This window comes from Triticum urartu, chromosome 2, assembly GCF_003073215.2.
Source record: "Triticum urartu cultivar G1812 chromosome 2, Tu2.1, whole genome shotgun sequence".
NCBI classification, from domain to species: domain Eukaryota; kingdom Viridiplantae; phylum Streptophyta; class Magnoliopsida; order Poales; family Poaceae; genus Triticum; species Triticum urartu.
Window position 1 is genome coordinate 45025744 of NC_053023.1, and position 18245 is coordinate 45043988.

Here is an 18245-nt window from a genome sequence, read left to right on the forward strand (position 1 = left end):
ACCTCAACTCCCTTACTGTTAGACAGTACCAGTGCTATCAGTATTGCCCGTGACCCGGTGAAGCATGAGCTCACCAAGCACATCGGTGTGGATGCCCACTTTGTGCGTGCTGTTGTGCAGGATCAGACTCTCGCTCTTCACTATGTGCCCTCTGAGTTACAGTTGGCTGACTTCTTCATGAAGGCACAGACTCGAGCGCAGCATGCCTTTTTCCTCTCCAAACTCAGTGTTGTTGATCCACCATGAGTTTGGGGGGGGGTGTTAGATGTGTATAGTTTCTTTTCGATTTATCCCTATTGTATAAGGGGTTTCCTGCACTTTACCACACATGTATATGTATTGGCCTTTGGCCCTCAGTAAAGTCACTTGCTCATTATCCAACAATCTTCATTCAACTACGCGTTAGAAATATAAGAATCGTATTGTCTCTTTGCTGATGTAGAAGGTAAGTGCTGACATAGATAAGCATGAAAGTGTGCATGATTGTTCTTTCAAAATGCACCTGTGGCTTGTTTAAGTATACTGTACAGTGGTGATCAGCTTTGGCAGCTATATATACAATTACAGACCTGCATCATTTGAAATAGCTCATTCCGGGAGCTGGAAGACATCTGTCAGCATGTGTGTTGGCTTAGCTGCAGTTAGTTGGACATGGACTAAGCTGAAATAGCTTGTCTTTCAACTAAAGCCTTTGTTGTTGTTTTTTTTACATGCTTTGTTGTTGTTGTTCATTGTACTTGTAATGTGTGTCAAGTTTGAGCAAAGTTATAGGTCATTCTAAAGAAAAGAAAAAGGTAAATTGTAGAAGGATCAAAAGAAGACATATTCCTTTCAAAACTGATATGACCAAGACCAAGATGGCACCAGTTCAAGGATCGAAAGAAGACTTCTTCTTTCAAAATTTATCTGATCCAGACCATATAACAGCCATAGCCAATTAACTTTCCAATTTTCATGAGTTTTAAAAAGCGAACTTGTATTTTTCATCCTCGGTTAGTTCCTTGGGTTGTTTTCGTCGCCATCAACTTACACTTGTAATGTTTGACTTGCAATTCCTACAAATAGCAGGGAAGCCACCCTTGTAGTGACAAAACAACCCACAAGTCAGCTAAACATACTTCTTCCCGGGCCGTCTGGCTGCCAGTTCTTCCTCTCACGCCCCCTTATTTTCAGAAAATAAAGTTGAAGAATCTGCTGCTCAAGCCTTTTGTTAAACTTCGACAGGTGCGTGCATACATACATGTGACGCCCGAGCACCAAATTAGAAGACGGTCGTCAACCTCAGGTCCTCCTGCACCCTTGATACTCGAATAGAGGATCCATTCTTTTTCAGGAAGCCGGAGTACCAGCGAGCAGAGAGCCTGGCTTGCCGTGGCCTCCTTTCGTCATCAAAATCTATGCGGTACAGGCCGTACTTGGACTCGTATCCTGCCAGGAGCTCGAATAGATCCATGAGTGCCCAGGCGAAATAACCCCTCACATTAACCCCATTCCTGCAGAACAACGAGTGTCAATCAGGGTGGTGGAACACCAAATTTTATCTTCGTTTTCTTTTTTTTTTGGGTCTCAAGCATCCGCGGAGAGATATGCAGTCGTGTGCTGAAAATTGCTAACCTTATTGCATCTAGCGTGCTTCCCATGTAGCTGCTCAGGTAATCGACCCTGTAAGTATCATCAAGGCTATCGTTGGCAGACCCCACACCTGCTGACACGAAGAATAATACAACTGAGGTTCAGGAAGATATTTGGTTTGTTAACATAGGTTTGCTTCTTGCTAAACTATATGTGCTTGCCATTCTCGTGGACATAAAGTTGAGTTATCCCATAGGTTTCCTTCAGGTACCCGAGGACAAGTTGCAACCCTTTGGGATCACTTGGAACATTTGTTGGGGCTCCCTGCAGACCAATAGAGACCGTAGCTTTGTCATGAATCAGCATCAGTTTGTCAACCTCGATCACATCTGCTTGATGCGTATTTTTCTTATTTAATCTCCGAGCCAGTTTGGTATTTCTAACTGAATGGTGCGCGGCCAAAAGAAAATGAGATACAAAGTGTTATTTTCAAAATCGAGTTAAAAGTGGTTTACAAGGTTCTTATTTGCCCCAAAGTGGTTTTGAATAACTGCAAAACAGGTTTAGACATGGTGCCTATGTGTATGCCACGTCGTCTCTACATCATCCAAAACCTAGCAATAATAAAAAGAAAATGAGATATTAAAATAATCGCTCCAACCTTGGATAAAAAAACATTTGCTTTTAGACATTAATTTCTCTTCGAGAGAAAATTTCAATTATTAGTTTTTGGGGAAACTGAATTGAGAATGTTTCTAGAAACATGGAAAAACGCTGAGAAATTCTTTGGTGAGATTTGCGGTTACTTTTTTAAACAAAATTATTTGTGTTTTTTATTTGGAAATCAGGGGGGTCAGCCTTTTTATTATTTATACCTTCTGAAAAGTTTGAACATCTAAACAACGATCCTTTCTATTTCTAGTATTTTCTGCTATTAAAGATGTGGTAAACACATAGTTTTGACATGCCATCTAAAACCACTTTGGAGTAGTGTGAGATGTTCTACGAGGTTTTGAGAGTTTTTTTTCGAAAAGGAGGATGACCCCCGGCTCTGCATCTGAAAGATGCATGCAGCCATTTTATTAATTATTCACAAAGATCTTACAAAGTAGTACCAGGTTTTGAGAGTTAAAGGTTAGATTTGTCTTCTATCAAAGTTTAGGGTTGTAATGTGCACTCAGTCAAGAGTTGAGAGGGACAAAAAATCCAAGAACATAGATGCACTCATAGTTGGCAACCCTTCACAAAAAGCATTGATGACATGGTTTACCTGACCAGCAGGTGGTTCTGTCCTAGAAGCTGCAGCATAGAAACAAATATCTAGTTAGGGTAACCAAGGCATATACTGCAAAATAGAACTGTTGAAAAATAATTGTATTCGTTTACTAAGGTTATGAAGTAAAAAAAAGGATTGAAATGGTCAAACAAAAGTTATGTCGTCTAGAAAACTATGGTAAAACAATATAACTTGATAGAGAAACTATACCTTATAGATAGACTAGACAGCTATTTTTTTGGATAATTCATGACATGTGAGTCGCTAACCCATCTGCTAAGCACAGCCAGCCTTAGCTAGCTCCACTTAATTTGAGCAACTCTAGCAGATTCTCTCAAAAATGCATCTTTTAGAACTGAAAAGGGTAGCCTTTATAATATTTTGAAGGCTCAAGAAATAGTGTGCAAACTCAGATTCCCCAAAAGCTACTTCCTTTATAATCTCCCTCTCCTATTTCTCCGATGTGTGTGCATATACACTGTAATTAAACTTCAAGTTCACATAGATATAAACCATACTTTTGGCATTTCAACATCACACACTTCAATAACATTCAAATCCAAATTTTAAAATTCAAAGTGAAACATAGCACTGGTGTTCTGCTCGTTCAACAAGTCGATGCAGTGATTCATCTTTACCCGACAAACAAACAACACCAAGCACCACAATTACACAAGAGCATAAAAAACCAATGAATCAACAATCTATCTCAAGCTATCATCCTCTGTAATTTAATCTCTGTCACTGTCAACAACACATCCCTCTGTAATTCTATTTCTCTCTCACTCTTCATCTCTGAAATACCATCTCCCTCTCACTCACCATCTTCAGTTTCTCTCATCTCTCACTCTGAACTCTCAGCAAAACAGCAGCAACAGCAAAGTAGCAGCAGCAGCATAGCGGTACCAGGAAAGTAGCGCCGACAGCAGCATAGCAGACCAGCAAAATAGTGTCACTTGCAGCCTAAGCAGGGTACCCCCCCCCCCCCCCCCAACACACACACACACATCCTCCTGCTAGGAACCCCTAGATCCAACCCAGGCCCACTTAGTTCCCTAGGAAATGAATCAAAGCCAACGATACAAATGCAAAACAGGGCAATGGACGCCAAGGTCGACATGGCTTCCGATGCCAAGTTTTTCGCCAACATGAATGCCAACAACGAAAATATGAAGGCGTGCAGTTAAGGGATGAAGGACATGAATGATGCGATAATGCCTCGCTTCACCAAACTGGACATAGCACAAGAGTCTAGAGCGCTAAGCCCTGAGGCATAGGCTAAGAAAGGTGCTATTTTTACACAGGCTATATAGTGAAATTGACACGCTTCCAGGCGTGCTTGAGAAAAAGAATTACATAGGTGGATACCTCTGTAAACTGTTTACCTCTGTAATAAATTGACATGTCCCTGTTGTAGTCTCGGATACCTGGTTCTGTCTGGCGGTCACTCACATAGAGAGAATAGTAGTGATTTATTCCGATAAAATCAGAAGAACCCTTGATAAGTTCAGACTGGACTTTTGTGAAGGATGGAAGACGAGAGCCAACATTTTTCTTCATCATTTCTGGGTAGTCCCCAAACACCAAAGGCTCTAGTATCCTGTCAGTATTGCAGTTAGGCTCCCAACATGCATAGTTCCCATGTAAAGATGGAGATAAATATCATACCAGCCAAACATGAAATCCTTGCATCTTTGAGTTGCTTCTAAATCCGCGGTGGAATCTGTGAATGGGTAACTCCAGAAGGAGTAGATATTTATGCCCACAACTCCTTTTTGCATAGCCTGCATCCATAAGTTCCTTCAGTGAGTCCACACTCTTTAGCTATGAAAAATTTGCACTGTAACAGGAAAAGGGAATATCGTGCTAAAACATAAAACATGCATAAACAAAGATGGGCTATGAAATGGTTAATGTGTAATGAATGAAAATTGTGACTTCACCATCGACCTAAGCTAAGATGGCTAATAAAGCTCACAGTTTCTGAAGAATCTAGCAGCAACCAAACTATTTTGGGTACAAGATCATTCACTCACTCGATACTTCTCTCTGTACAGTCTGGCAACTGATGCATGCGCCAATAAGTAAGTATGGACTGCTACATATGGTTCAGTGCTGGAGTTCCCAGCTGTGCACTTTGTTATTCCAAATGGATCTGAGCATCGACCAGGTGGTAATTGACCACTGCCATAAGAGGCAACTGCACCAATGTTTGGTTCGTTCACTGTAGTCCAGTAAGTGACTCTGCCTCCAAACTCCCTGAAGCAAACATCCGCATATGCCGTGAAATCTTCGCTGCATTTTGCAGATACAAAAGTATTAATAGAACCACTCCGTTGTAGTATGTCACTGTTACTAAAAAACTGCCACTCCGAGAGAAATTATTTACTCCCTCCGTTCCAAAATAGATGACTCAACTAAGTCAACTTTATACTAACTTCAGTACAAAGTTAGTACAAAGATGGGTCATCTATTTTGGAACGGAGGGAGTATTTGTGAACCCTTATATAAACTTACATAATTCTGGGGCTTAACCATCCACCATACTCGTCTTCAAGAATTTGAGGGAGATCTAGATGGTGAAGTGTGATGTGTATTTGAATACCTGTACAAATAAACTTCGTTGGTGCATACCTAAGCCATAGCTGCATTTGGATGCTCAGAGATCAAAATATATACTCCACTCGCTCTGCTATGTCTGTCCTCAGCCCACCAGGCCACCACACACATACAAAGAGAAAACTAATTCTACAAAAGAGTGAGTGAGAAATGAGTATGCATAGCCTTATCATATGACATGCTACAACCACATGACCTCTTCCAAATCATTAAAGTAGGAGTAGAAGCATTGTATCAACTACACTTGATTCCCTGAATGGACAAATATTTGGCGGAGACTCCTGAGGCCAAGGACATGTATAGAGAAATAGAAAGAACAATTACCATGTTTCACAAGCTCATCTATGATGTTATTGTAGAACTGTAACCCTTTTGGATTGACAGCTCCACGTCCATCTGCAAACCACAAATTTTGCCGAAATAGTTAGAAAAAAACGAAATTGAAAAAGGGCTTTTGTGATGGACCTTGTGAGGAATTATGTACTTGGAATGAGCCTCGACCAGGAGATGGAGAACCTATAGGCCTCTAGGCCTGTATCAGATATGAGCTTGATATCCTCCTGAAATATCGGAATTACTAAACCTGAGAACTGCTGAAGTATTACTACAGTTGATGCAACACAGAGAAACACCAGCAGAACATTTTGCTCTTATCATTTACCTTGTATTTATGGTACCCATCTGCAGTAACATCTCCTGTGCTTTGGTCTGGCATTTTACCTGTGAACACAAATCAACAACGGTCAGCTTGGTCAACCTGTGCGACTATGATTACCATGTCCAGTTTAGCTCTGCTTTAACAAAACAAAACAAAAATGTTTATGTGGAATTGTTTGTCCAAGAGGGAACCGGTCTCAAATTTCTACGCATTTGAAATACAAATTGTGCCAGACTCTATCTGTTACGCATTTGAAATAAAAAATAAAAATAAGCACATGCTATATCAATTCCTTCTACGAAACTTGCTGCCGCATATTTAGTGAGGCATTGCAGCACATCAAAACCAGAAAGATAAATTGCACGCATAGATAGCAACTAACCTGCATGAGTGAAAGTGTCCCAAAAGCTTGGCCTCCTACCATCCTCAGCAACAGCACCCTCATACTATATGCAAATGAAATATCTAAATTTAGCACACCATGATTTTCAACGAAATAAGATTCCATCAGCTTACTTGATATGCTGAGGTTCCAGATCCAAATACGAAGTCCTGCGGAAAATCACTTCTTGTGAAGCCAAGAATGGCAGCTGCATCCTGAACCCAGAGGGACAGCAAGATGTACAAGAAAGCAGTGGCACCCATGTATCTATCTTCTTGGATTTATGCCAACTCTCCTCAACCCCATCTTCATCCAGGTCAAATAAATAGCCCACAAGTCAACTAGCCTCAACTTCATCTTCATCCAAGCCAAATAAATAGTTCACAAGTATAGGCATGCCCAACTGCCATGTACATCGTGCTTGCTTTGCCTTCATGGCGTCAGACCCTGTACAGAGTGATGAGTCACGCACTTAATTATTTATTTCATAAAATATCTCCAGCTAGAGTTGTCATACATATTTTTTCCCGGCTCGTGATCCGTGCGTCAACTGGCCCTTCAGGACTGCACGAGGCCCATTAAACAATTTGGCCTAATGCGTCAGAGATTAAATGGAAACTCAAGAGACAAAACACCACTCAGCTGATTAAGAAAAGGCACACTTCAAAAATGAAAGTCCCATGCGGATCACAAGGATGGCAGGAGAAAGGATCTTTTATTTTTTCTACTAGAATATGCAGCTGGAAAGTGCGCATCATTCTGTATTAGAAGAAAAACGTCGAAGCCAAGAAAGTCTTGCAACCAAAAAAACGAAAGGCAAAGCGAAATAAGCATCAGCATCTACCTGCCTGTCCTCTCCTTCAGGTTCTTCCTTATGGCAAGAATAAGTTGCTGTTGAACAGCGCCAGCAATCGCTGTGAGTAGTAATCGGAGCAGAAGAATAAACACTAACATGTGCAGAAGAAGCGTGATGGGCTTCCTGTGGCAAGCTTGCGTTCTTGCCACCGGAGAACATGAAGCCGCCGTAGATAGCCAGTTGACAGAGAAGGCACTGCTGTCAGACGTTGAGGGCTCGAGGCAGATCCTTCTTTTTCTCTTGCACACTCACAAGCACTTACACCAGTAGGAGATATTATTATCTTCTGACAGTGCATAGATCTGCATTTTCCGGGGCGTAACTCATGGAATCAACCATTTCACTCCATTAAGCTCAAACCTTCCTCTTTGTTGGCTCCCTGCTCCACCATCTTCTGCCCAATGGCTCTTGCATCTTCCCATCGACCATTGACTTCCTACAAGTTGAGCAGAAAGGCATAACATCCACCATGTGTGCAATGCACATGTCTCCGTTGGTATATCCAAGACACAGTTTCAGCCTCCTGCACGCCCAAGGAGATCAGCTGGACACGCATAGTGCCTAGATCATTGCAAGCCCTCCATGGTGCCGCATTGACTGGAAAATTTTCCGTTCATCCACACGACTTGTGTGGGTGCACGCTGCACAAAGCAGCAACAAACGACTGATTACGCACAAACCCCTTTTCAAGCATCCTTTGGAACAACTCAAGTGCACGCTCACCATGGCCATTCACCGCAAGCTCTTCGGTCACTGAATTCCACAGCACAACTTCACGGCGGTGAACGCAGTCAAAAACACACCACCCCTCCTCCGCGCACCCACACTTGCAGTACATGTCCACCGGCGCGGCCTCAACCATGACATTCCTTTGCCTCCCTGCAAGCCCCCCATCTCCAGATACCGATGGACCCACCAAGGCACCAACCACACTCGACGACACCAAGACGGGAGCACGGTCACCAGCACCAGTACACCCGGCTTGAAACCCTCCCCCATCATCCGATCAAACGCATGCAGCGCCTCCTCGAGCTCGCTCCCCTGCACGCACAAGCGCGTCGACTACTCGACCATCGCGCTCCAAGACAACACCAGATTCCGCCCCGGCATTCTTGCAAACACTTGCCGCGGCGCCGGCAGGTCGCCGCTCTTGCCATGCGCCCATGCCCGGGCACCATGAGGCGGCGCCCGGGTCGAACACCTTGCGCGCGTGGGGCAGGAGGCCAAGTGCGCAGTAGAGCTTGAGGAGGGAGTTGGTGACGACGGGACGCGGTCAGGCGGGTGCATCCAGCGGAGTGGAGGGACGGAGGGCAGACGAGGCGAGAGGACAGCCGCGGCGTGCGAGCGGGGCTGCCGTGGGAGGGAGCCGCAGAGAGTTGGTCTTGCGCTTCGCGTCATTTTTTGGCCAGTGTTGTCGTGAACAAAAGAAGCGTCCAAGCTCAGGGCCGCACGATCGACTGATCCAGCGGCTGACCGATGGAATCCACTCTGGAGTGAGTCTTCACTGCAAGGTGCAGACGCAGTGTAGGCTGGCAAAAGAAAAAGTGCGTCTGCCGGGAGTCGAACCCGGGTCTATTGCTTGGAAGGCAATTATCCTAACCGTTGGACTACAGACGCTGGATGTGCTAATTTTCACGATACAAATTATTCGTACAACAACGACGCAAGTGAACCATCATCAGATCAGGCCCCTTGTACCGTCTTAGCTTAGCCTCCTGAAACAGCGTTAAACCTATTGTACCGTCCGAGGGGACGCGACCCACAACGTTGGGACTGTGTTGTCCGGACCTATTCTGTCATCCAACGCGGTACCGTATCGGTCCATGGAGCTACCCGACATCTGTTTTCATATAAATTGAAAGCCATCTGGGGAAGCTTTTGTGGAGGTCTTGACCGCCGCTACGTAGGACTCCAACATCTCCGGCCCAATTAAACCCTCCTCTCGGTCTCATTCTCTTCCATTCCATCCATGCCCTCCCTTGTTTTGCGCCTGCACCCTCCTCCTCTAACGTCGCCGCTTTACCTCTTCAAAAATCTACCACTCTTTTGGTTGGTTGTTCCAGGAAAACCAAATGACCATATGATTTAAAACCTACCATTATCTATCTAGATAATATTACTTGTATTTTCAAATGCATATGGGTTAGATACAAAATAATATTGAAAAGAAAACTGTTGAGATTTGCAAAGTTTAGGGGGAGTAAACCCCCATATCATAACCCATCAATGATCGTCAGATCATACATGTTGTACTCTTTTTCATTGGTGAGTTTTTCCTAATGGTTTTTCATAAAAGATTTTCAATGAGACAATATAAATACAAGTGTTCAGATATGCCATTTTTCTTTTATCCTTATATTTCCCCAGTGGGTTTTTAAAGGAGTTTTTCGTGGCACATCATATTGCACTCTTTTTCCCTTAATGAGTTTACTCTCAAGGTTCTCATATAAGGTGCTAAATGAGCTAATACATTTTTTTTCATATTCATACTTTCTATTTTCTCCACCGTGGTTTTTGAAGAAAGTATACAAGGCATATTTATTGGTCTCCAACTCACTAATGAGATTTTTTTTCCTATCTAGGTTTTTCTGTTATGAGTTATCAAGGAGACAGTAATGCATTGTATTATTTTCTTCTTATTTTCTCACAGGGTTAAAAGGAGTTTTAGCAACATATCATACGATGCCACCGATGTGCTGCTTTTTGGACAGAAGCTATGTGCCCTCGTGTACTTGGCGTCAGGGGAGGAGTCCCAGTGATTTCGCCAGGGGGGATGCCGACTCGTTGTTTCTGCCTCGTATGTGGCACGGGGCATGTTACTTGTGGCTGTCGAATGACCTCCTCTTCTTCGAGGACCGCAATGAAGCCACAGCATCGATGTGGTTCAACTCGTCAAGCCTGTTTATGCTCGCCGCCGATGGCGCACGGGAGTTTCGGGTGGACCTCGCGCCGTCGGATTTCCGCGTGTTCAACCTAGGGCACGATGGGTGGTTGCGCCTCACGAGCTACGCATTGTTGAACTCCTCGACATCCCTTGGTGGCGACTTCATGACGCTGGCCGGAGACATCAAGCCCACAACGAGTGCATCATCGATCAAGATCAAATGAATATTTATGGTACAAAAGATAGTGAAATTATTGATTATTCAACGTCGACAAAAAGACCGTATGAAGCTTTACTATTCTCTTGGATTGGCTTTGGGCCTTTCCTGCGCAGCTTAGGTGGAAGGCGAATAAGGGCCCCTTCCGAGGGTGCCCGAGCCATCAGTGAAATACTACTTTGAAAGAGCTCGGATTCTAACCATATGAAGCTTTACTGTTCTCTTGGATTGGCTTGATTGGCTTTGGACCTTTCTTGTGCAGCTTACGTGGAAGACGAAGAAGGACCCCTTCCAAGGGTGCCCGAGCCATCAATGAGATATCACTTTGGAAGAGCTCGGATTCTAACCTGACTCATTGGTGTGCAGGATGCACCGGGCTGCCACTCAGTGTGCATCTGCTAAGTATTTGGGGAAATCCCTCAATAGGGCAGAGAAGGGTTAACTGGGTCACTTAACTTTCGACCTCCCGTACCACGTCGACCTGACAATGGGACCACCTGTCAGATCCATCGTCAACGGATGCTTATCGAGCTATCAATGTTATTTTTGCAAAAACAAATGAAAATCGATGGTTTTCTGATTTAGAGTTCGCCATTGTGGTGATTTTTTTGCGGCCGGAACGGTATCATCTAATCCTCACAGCAAGGTCACAGGCGGAATCACGGTGGGCTCCCCACAGGATCAGGAGGGGAAGGTGTCGGGGAGGAACGTGGGATCGCAACCAGTCATTCTTGAAACGGAAATGGACAGCTCGCGAGATGGAGGTGGAGCCGGTGACGACGAGAGCGCAGAGTTCCAAGGTTTGGCGCGGCGGAGGGAGGAATTCAGAATGGAATCGTTCCAGGAAAGGTTGAAGAAGGCGCGGTCGAGCCTGACCAGCGATCTCTTGGCCATTGGACCGAGTGTATGGTCGATCCTAGAGGGGGAGCTCGAACATCAAATTCAGTTGTACTGGTAAAAAATAAATCAAATTCATTGTTACGAATACATTGTCATTACTGTTTTCTTGAACTGAATTTGGCAAACCAAATGCATTTGCATACATGACGGTACTTGTTCGTAGCCTGTATCATACTCTCAGTTCGAAAACATAATGCGTTCCATGTACACCGATTCGCCATTTGTATTTCTACTGTATTGCTCTTGATCACGTTAATGCACACCAAAATGCATCCAGACGAAGCAGGAGCGAAACGGTGAACAACTGAACATTGAGAAAAAGGACAGGAGAGAAGGTATGTGCCAGCCTTGCCGATGGATCGACTCTCGAGCCTTCACTACAAGGTGCAGCCGCAGCAGAGGAAGAAGGCGCAGACCATGCCCGCGATGGCGACGGACTCGACGGCGGTGACGGCGGCCCAGAGCACGGCGTCGACGGCCGGGTGGTCGAGCAGCAGCCCGGGCCAGCCGCGGAGGAGGTTGTAGGGCGAGCGCAGCGCGGCGCCGGTGTCCCGCAGCCACCGGAGCGTGGACACGAAGCCGCCTCCGCCCATCACGCCGGTAGCTGTAGATTGTCAGTGGGAGCAAGCTTAGCTACTGGTCTTTCAGCTGGTTGGCTTCGTAGCGATCTCTCCTGGTCTCTCCGACGGTATATGCTTGGCCGGGCGCCACGCTCCCGTAGATTGAACGTTTGGTGCGGGGTGGAGCGAGGCCGAAACTGAACAGCGCGAGAAGCGTCTGGAGGCAGGGTGACGCGAGGTGGTTGTTTCCACGTGAGCACGGGGTGGGTCGTAGAGCGCGCAGGGTGAAGACACGTGTAAGAACGTCTTCAATGAATGTGAGTAGAGAAAATACAAAAAAAAACGTCTGTAGAAGAGAGAATGAAAAAAACTGCGTCTGCCGGGAGTCGAACCCGGGTCTATTGCTTGGAAGGCAATTATCCTAACCGTTGGACTACAGACGCTGGTGTGCTAATTTTTAGCATACACTTTATTTGTACAATGAGGGCGCAAGTGAAGGACCATAAAGGATGGCGGACACTCGACCATGGACGATGAATTGTTGTGCAATGCGTGGTTGATCGTATTTGTGGACTTTATAGGCAGCAGCGTAAGGGGTGGGATATTTTGACAGCGTGCGCATGGTTTGTTTTATGTGCGAAAGCACATTGCGCCCTAACATACACATCATCCATGAAAACAAATGTGAAATCATTAGTGTATCGATGGTATATCATCCAGAACTCTTTTCATAAAGTTTTGTGGCGTGATTTATCGGTTGGAGGCAATGTGGCCATTGTGCGCGGCAACAATAGAGATCGTAAGTTTTTATTTTTCCTGGTCAATTTGTTGATTGATTCATTCATATACTCAATGTTGCTTTACATGTTATGTAGCCTGTACGCATGACCCATCTAACCGCATCATAAATGTTCGGCTAGGTCCAGCTAATTTCATTCAAGTGAATAGGGATGTGAGAAAGTTAAAGTGTGTGTGTTCATTTGCGACTGAGGACAACCAAAAAATGTTTATAGTTTTTACACGTGCTCCATCACAAAAGAACCAGTTTGATTGTCCGTGCAAAAAAATGACATTTTTGCTCTCCTAGACTGGTTGTCCGAGCCTCCTTGCTTACTTTGTAGCCTTCTCCTCACCACTCGCCTCCTTCTCGTCTGTCTCCAGCTCGGCCGCCAAGCGCTTCAACACCCTAACACGGACAACGCATACAATCATTACCGCATCGGCATCCAACTCGTCCATCCTCATGGTCAGCATCTTGGTATCCACCGAAGCGGCCGCAAGCTCAACACTCCTCTATTGGAGCTCCATTTTCTTCTCTTCAAGGTTGATCTTTATCTCGGTCACTATCATCAAGATGTTAAACCTCTCCACCTTATTTTCCTCCTTCACGTTGGAGCGCCTGAGACATGCATCCTCCTTCTTTGCCAAGATGCCCTTGAACCTCTTTGTCATCTTGGCCGTCACCCCTTCTCGCTTCTCCTTCTCCTCCTCCCACTTCTTTCCTCGGAACACCCTTCTATACTTTTGGGGCAGCTCTTTTATTTGGTTGGTTGGATCACCCACTTCTTCCTCATTGTTGATGTCGATGGTCTTGATGGATTTGACAATGGATAGTTGCCATTTGGGTCGCCCGTTCAAATTCAACCAATAATGCAAGAGGACGAAACTCTTCTTCTCCACCTTTAAGAATAAGTTGCACGCAAGGGAGGGCTAAAAAAGACACTGTCAACAACTTGCATATCCAGCCAATGAGCAACACATAGAGAATATTCAGCCAAATGACCAACACATAGAACAACTTACTTGCTCGGTGATTTGATCGCAAATGAGTTGAGCGACTTTGCCCCATGATCGCGAATGAGTTCATTGTGATAGGGCTCAAAATTCTTGTGCTCATGGAACCAAGAATGAATATTGGACCAAAATGTTGTGCCCTTTTGCTCCGTTTCATGGATCGGATCAATGCTAGTGGCCAACCACGCATCACACAAAAATTTGTCCTCCTGCATTTTAAAACTTTCTCCTCCACCCCTCTTTTGTGGAGCGGTCGACCAATCCTCCGGATCAAGGCCATTGTTGTTGTTGTACGTGTTCTGCTCTGGCTACCCGGTGTACCCTTCTTTTTGCCGGCCACCCATCCTTTGCATTCGCTTTGAGGCGACGAGCATGCCGTGTCGTTGAGTTGGTCTTTCGGGCGGCCACCTTCTCTAGATCCTCCACCCCCGCCGACTCTGGCAGCTGTTCGCGTGGGTTCCTGCGAGCGACGGTAATGAAAAATATAGGAATTGAGTTGAAGGACGATGGCGATCCAAGCAGAGGGTGGGGAAAGGGGGGTTTGGCGCGAAAATAATGCGGACCGCTCCAAATGCACGGGCTCCGCCTCGGTTCTGGGTGGGCTGGGGGTGTGGTGTCCTACATGGCGGAGGTGCGACTCCCGCAATGCCTATGGCTTGCTTCCGGTTTAAGAAAATACGAAATCCGCGAACAAATACAAGTCTACATTGGATGGCTCGCAGTGTCCGGACATTTGCCTGTGTTTTACGGTTCGTCTTCGAGATGCGCTGAACCAGGCGAGAAGTGTCTTGGGTTGAAAGCCTACATTTACCTTCGAGATGCGCTGAACCAGGCGAGAAGTGTCTTGGGTTGAAAGCCTACATTTAAATAGAAAATCAAAGGAACCCAGCAAAATACTTTAAATTAAAAAATGTATTGAACAAAATATAGAATTTTTGTTGAAAATGATACAAAAAAATTGATTATTGTATTGGCAGTACAAAATGCAAAAGATGTATTGAACAAAATATAGAATCTCTGTTGAAAATGATACAAAACAATTGATTATTGTATTGGCAGTACAAAATGCGTCTGCCGGGAGTCGAACCCGGGTCTATTGCTTGGAAGGCAATTATCCTAACCGTTGGACTACAGACGCTTTTGTGTGCTTATTTTCCTAATACAAATTATTCATAATCCGATTTACTATACAATAAGGGCCCAAGTGAGTACAGTACGAAGCTGCAAGTGTTGAACATACCGTACCATCTCTCCCATCAGCTTAGTCTTCTGGGAGTGGATTCAATTACACTAGTAACGGTGAACATGTTAGAACTAGCATCTTTTGACAGTAACCGTACCGCAGTGTCATTGGCTACATCAAAGTGCTAACTAGCATCTTTTAACGGTGAATAGGTTACACTAATAGTGGCAAGTCGTACATGGTTTATTCCTATTTTATCTCTAACTCCTAATCTCAAAAACGTAATTATACTTCTAACATGGTGAACAAAATGGCCACCGACAAGATTTAGCAATAAATAAATACAACCTATGACATATGGAGTATGTAACTAGAAAAGTTTGGCAAATTACAAATGTGACAATGAACCAAACACATGTCTAAAAATAGTATGGCATGGCTATTAAATCTGGCAACCATAACGGAAATTCGCAAGGACATGTAGGTGCAGAGGCACCCACCTGCCGAATCGTGCCTACCGTCTGAAGAGGTGTTTGTTTCCAGGGATTTTTTTGTGTAGGGACTAGAAAAAGTCCTTCTTAGAGACTTTTTTACCAAACGGGAGAGACTTTTTAGGGACTAAACTAGGCATTTGGGACTAAATGAAGAAGACTCTCAAGAAGAGTCTTTTTGTGACTTTTCCAACAATGCCCCTCCATGCACCCATTGGCCCGCCACCCCATGGTGTTGTTTGATTGTTATTTTTCTATATACTAGGGGCAACATGGTCATTTAATAACCTCTAGGAAGGGACTAGGGACTTTTTAGTCTCTGGAAACAAACAGGGAGGGACTTTTTAGTTGGGACTAGAAAAAGTCCTAGGACTAGAGAACCAAACACCACCTGATTGCTTTAAGATTCATAAAGTTGATTAGTCTTAGGCCTTTGATTATTCTAGGTTGGGGTTCATCCATGCACATTTTGGCAGCTTTTGTCAGAGCTGTCGGCGCTGTCCACCTCACCTCCCATGCCTTTTTCATTTCATCTTTTAATTTCAATCTAGTTTAAACCAAAAGTCTAAATTAAGTTTCCTTTGCATATCTGTGTTCGTCGCGACAAGAACTTTCGAACATGACCAGTCTTGAATACATTTCAACAACTTCCAAAAAAATCCAAGTTTGAAATATTGAAACTTGATAGTCGTAACATTAAGTTTTACAAAGTTTCATCAAGCTTTACCAAGTTTCATATGCTTTTAGGGTTTTAGAGTTATGTGCTTAAGGTTTACGGTTTGGGGTTTAAAGTTTTAGTTTAAGTTTTTAAAACTTATCAAATTTATCATCATTCCTATCAAGTTTTAGTAGTTGAAACTTGCCCGACCGCCTGATTTGTCTTGTGATCCGTAAAGTCGTTGGATTCTGCATGAGGGCACACCAAGTTTTAAGTTTTAATTTCTGAAACCCGGATTTTGTTATTCGCTCTTACCAAGTTTTAGAAGTTGAAACTTAATGAAGTTTTTAAAACTCATCAAAATGTATTAAAAAAGGATCTTATTTGAAATCCATTGTAGCAAAAAACACGTATATGCGAACGAAATATAAATTGGACTTTTTTATTCAAAAGATAAAGTAGATCCAAATTTGAAAGTCAAAAATAAATGCGTGAGATGTGGGATGGTTGTAACTGCCAAAAGCTGCGAAAAAGTTGAGCGCATGCCACCATAGAGTAATTAAGGGCTAAAGCACATGCAAAGAGTAAGCCAGTTTACGAATCACGAGGCAAACGGACAACCACAAATCTGTGTGCCTTCGGCTGTGCGTGCTACAAACCCGGGCCAGGCCGGGCTTGTAAAAGCCCGACCATCATTTCTCAAGCCCGAGCCCGGCCCAAAGCCCGAAATACTCTTTGTTTTGAAGCCTAAGCCCAGCCCGAAAGCAAGCACAAAAGCCCGGCCCGAACACTGTTTTTTTGGTGTACGCACGTGCAAGCCCGACCTGAAAGCCCGAAAGCCTGGACCAAAATACATAAAAAGTGAAGCCTGAGTTCGGCCCGAACTATCTTCCGGGCTGGAAAACAAAGCCCGAGCCCGGCCCGAACGTCAAGCCTAACCCGGGTTTTTCGGTCCGGGCTCGGGCCAGGCTGTCCATGCCCGGGTTTACTTCGAACCGTCCCGCTTGGATCCCACATAGACCGAAAAAGCATATTAGGAGAAAGTTGGCAGAGAAAACGATTGGAATAAAACATTCCGACAATCTAGACTTGGAATGGAAGGAGGGGATTTTATTCAAATCAAAGTGAGAAAAGAGCACACCTGCCTACCATTTTCTCATATATGAAAAACTGAGTAGCAAAACCATAACAAGATGGATTTTTTAATACTCCATCAATCTCATATTGTAAACGTCGAGTAGTTTGGATTGCTTATCACGGACATTTGCGTGTTCAAATTTGTGCATCGCGAATGGATACGGTGCGGTGGCATGAAAAAACCACGAGCATCGTGGAAGGAGGACCTGGTTCGGGCAGCCCGAACGCTGTTTTTTTGGTGCGCCCAGTTAATCGATGCTTCTTCTGCATTGTGGAAGGAGGGCCTGGTTCGGGCGGCGTTTACACACTTTGACGCCAAGAAGATTCTTCGGATTTCATTGTGTATATGCAATGTTGATGACTTCTGGGCCTGGCATGAGGAGAACAGAGGAGTTTTCAGTGTGAGATCGGCATACAGAATGATATTAAAGACAAAGTTGGACCAGGAAGCCTGGCTAAATGAAGAGGAGGGACCGTCTAGTGATCAGCAAGAGAAAAACAAATGGAGCAGTATTTGGCATATAAAGGTTCCTTCAAAGCTGCGAATGTTTGTGTGGCGTTTGTCGAGACAGTCTATGCCAACCGATGAACTTTTGAAGCATCGTAACATGGCGACATAGGAGACTTGATTTATTTGCGGGGCTATTGACACATGGAGACATGCTCTATTAACCTGCCCGATGTCGAGCAGCGTGTGGGCCTTAGCACCGGAAGAGTTAGTACAACACCTGGTGGAGAGGTAGGAGATCAATCCGAAGGAGTGGCCGTTTGGGTTACATGAAATACTAGACATCAACAACTTTGTGAGCTGATTGTTACCATCTAGGCCATTTGGGGAGCACGGAGAAAGGCGATCCATCGGGATATTTACAAGTCACCTCACGCTATTAATGGGTTTATTACTAGTTACTTCACAGATCTCCGGATTGTCAATGGGATAACACATAGACCATCAGCGGTGGTGCAAGCAAGACTGACACAATGGCAGGCTCCAGTTGAGGGGAGTGTCAAGGTGAATGTAGATGAGGCATTGTTTGGTCAGGCAAGGTACGGAGCTG

General features: G+C 44.5%; 1 protein-coding gene and 3 non-coding genes across 4 annotated transcripts; all 4 read right to left on the reverse strand.

Moving 5' to 3' along the window:
* Positions 1-1026: 1026 nt before the first annotated feature.
* Positions 1027-6898, reverse strand: LOC125535564 (beta-glucosidase 5-like). The gene is made up of 13 exons (XM_048698629.1): positions 6642-6898; positions 6508-6571; positions 6129-6187; positions 5952-6027; positions 5792-5863; positions 5366-5453; positions 4885-5143; positions 4517-4632; positions 4234-4448; positions 2843-2871; positions 1794-1896; positions 1615-1702; positions 1027-1493 (listed from the first exon to the last, which is right to left on the reverse strand). The coding sequence occupies exons 1-13, from the start codon at positions 6768-6770 to the stop codon at positions 1262-1264; spliced, it is 1530 nt and encodes a 509-aa protein (XP_048554586.1). The 5' UTR covers positions 6771-6898; the 3' UTR covers positions 1027-1261.
* A 2010-nt stretch (positions 6899-8908) lies between these two features.
* On the reverse strand, positions 8909-8980 carry TRNAG-UCC. Its single transcript has one exon. It is a non-coding gene; the product is annotated as a tRNA-Gly (tRNA).
* A 3315-nt stretch (positions 8981-12295) lies between these two features.
* TRNAG-UCC lies at positions 12296-12367 on the reverse strand. The gene has a single exon. It is a non-coding gene; the product is annotated as a tRNA-Gly (tRNA).
* Positions 12368-14784: 2417 nt separating this feature from the next.
* On the reverse strand, positions 14785-14856 carry TRNAG-UCC. Its single transcript has one exon. It is a non-coding gene; the product is annotated as a tRNA-Gly (tRNA).
* Between the last annotated feature and the right edge of the window lie 3389 nt (positions 14857-18245).

Coding starts and splice junctions, on each gene's coding strand:
- LOC125535564 (XM_048698629.1), bottom strand. CDS start 6,770: ATGGGTGCCACTGCTTTCTTGTACATCTTGCTGTCCCTCTGGGTTCAG. Junction 6,028..6,128: donor ATGGGTACCATAAATACAAG/GTAAATGATAAG, acceptor CCGATATTTCAG/GAGGATATCAAGCTCATATC. Junction 1,494..1,614: donor AGCACGCTAGATGCAATAAG/GTTAGCAATTTT, acceptor GTTGTTCTGCAG/GAATGGGGTTAATGTGAGGG.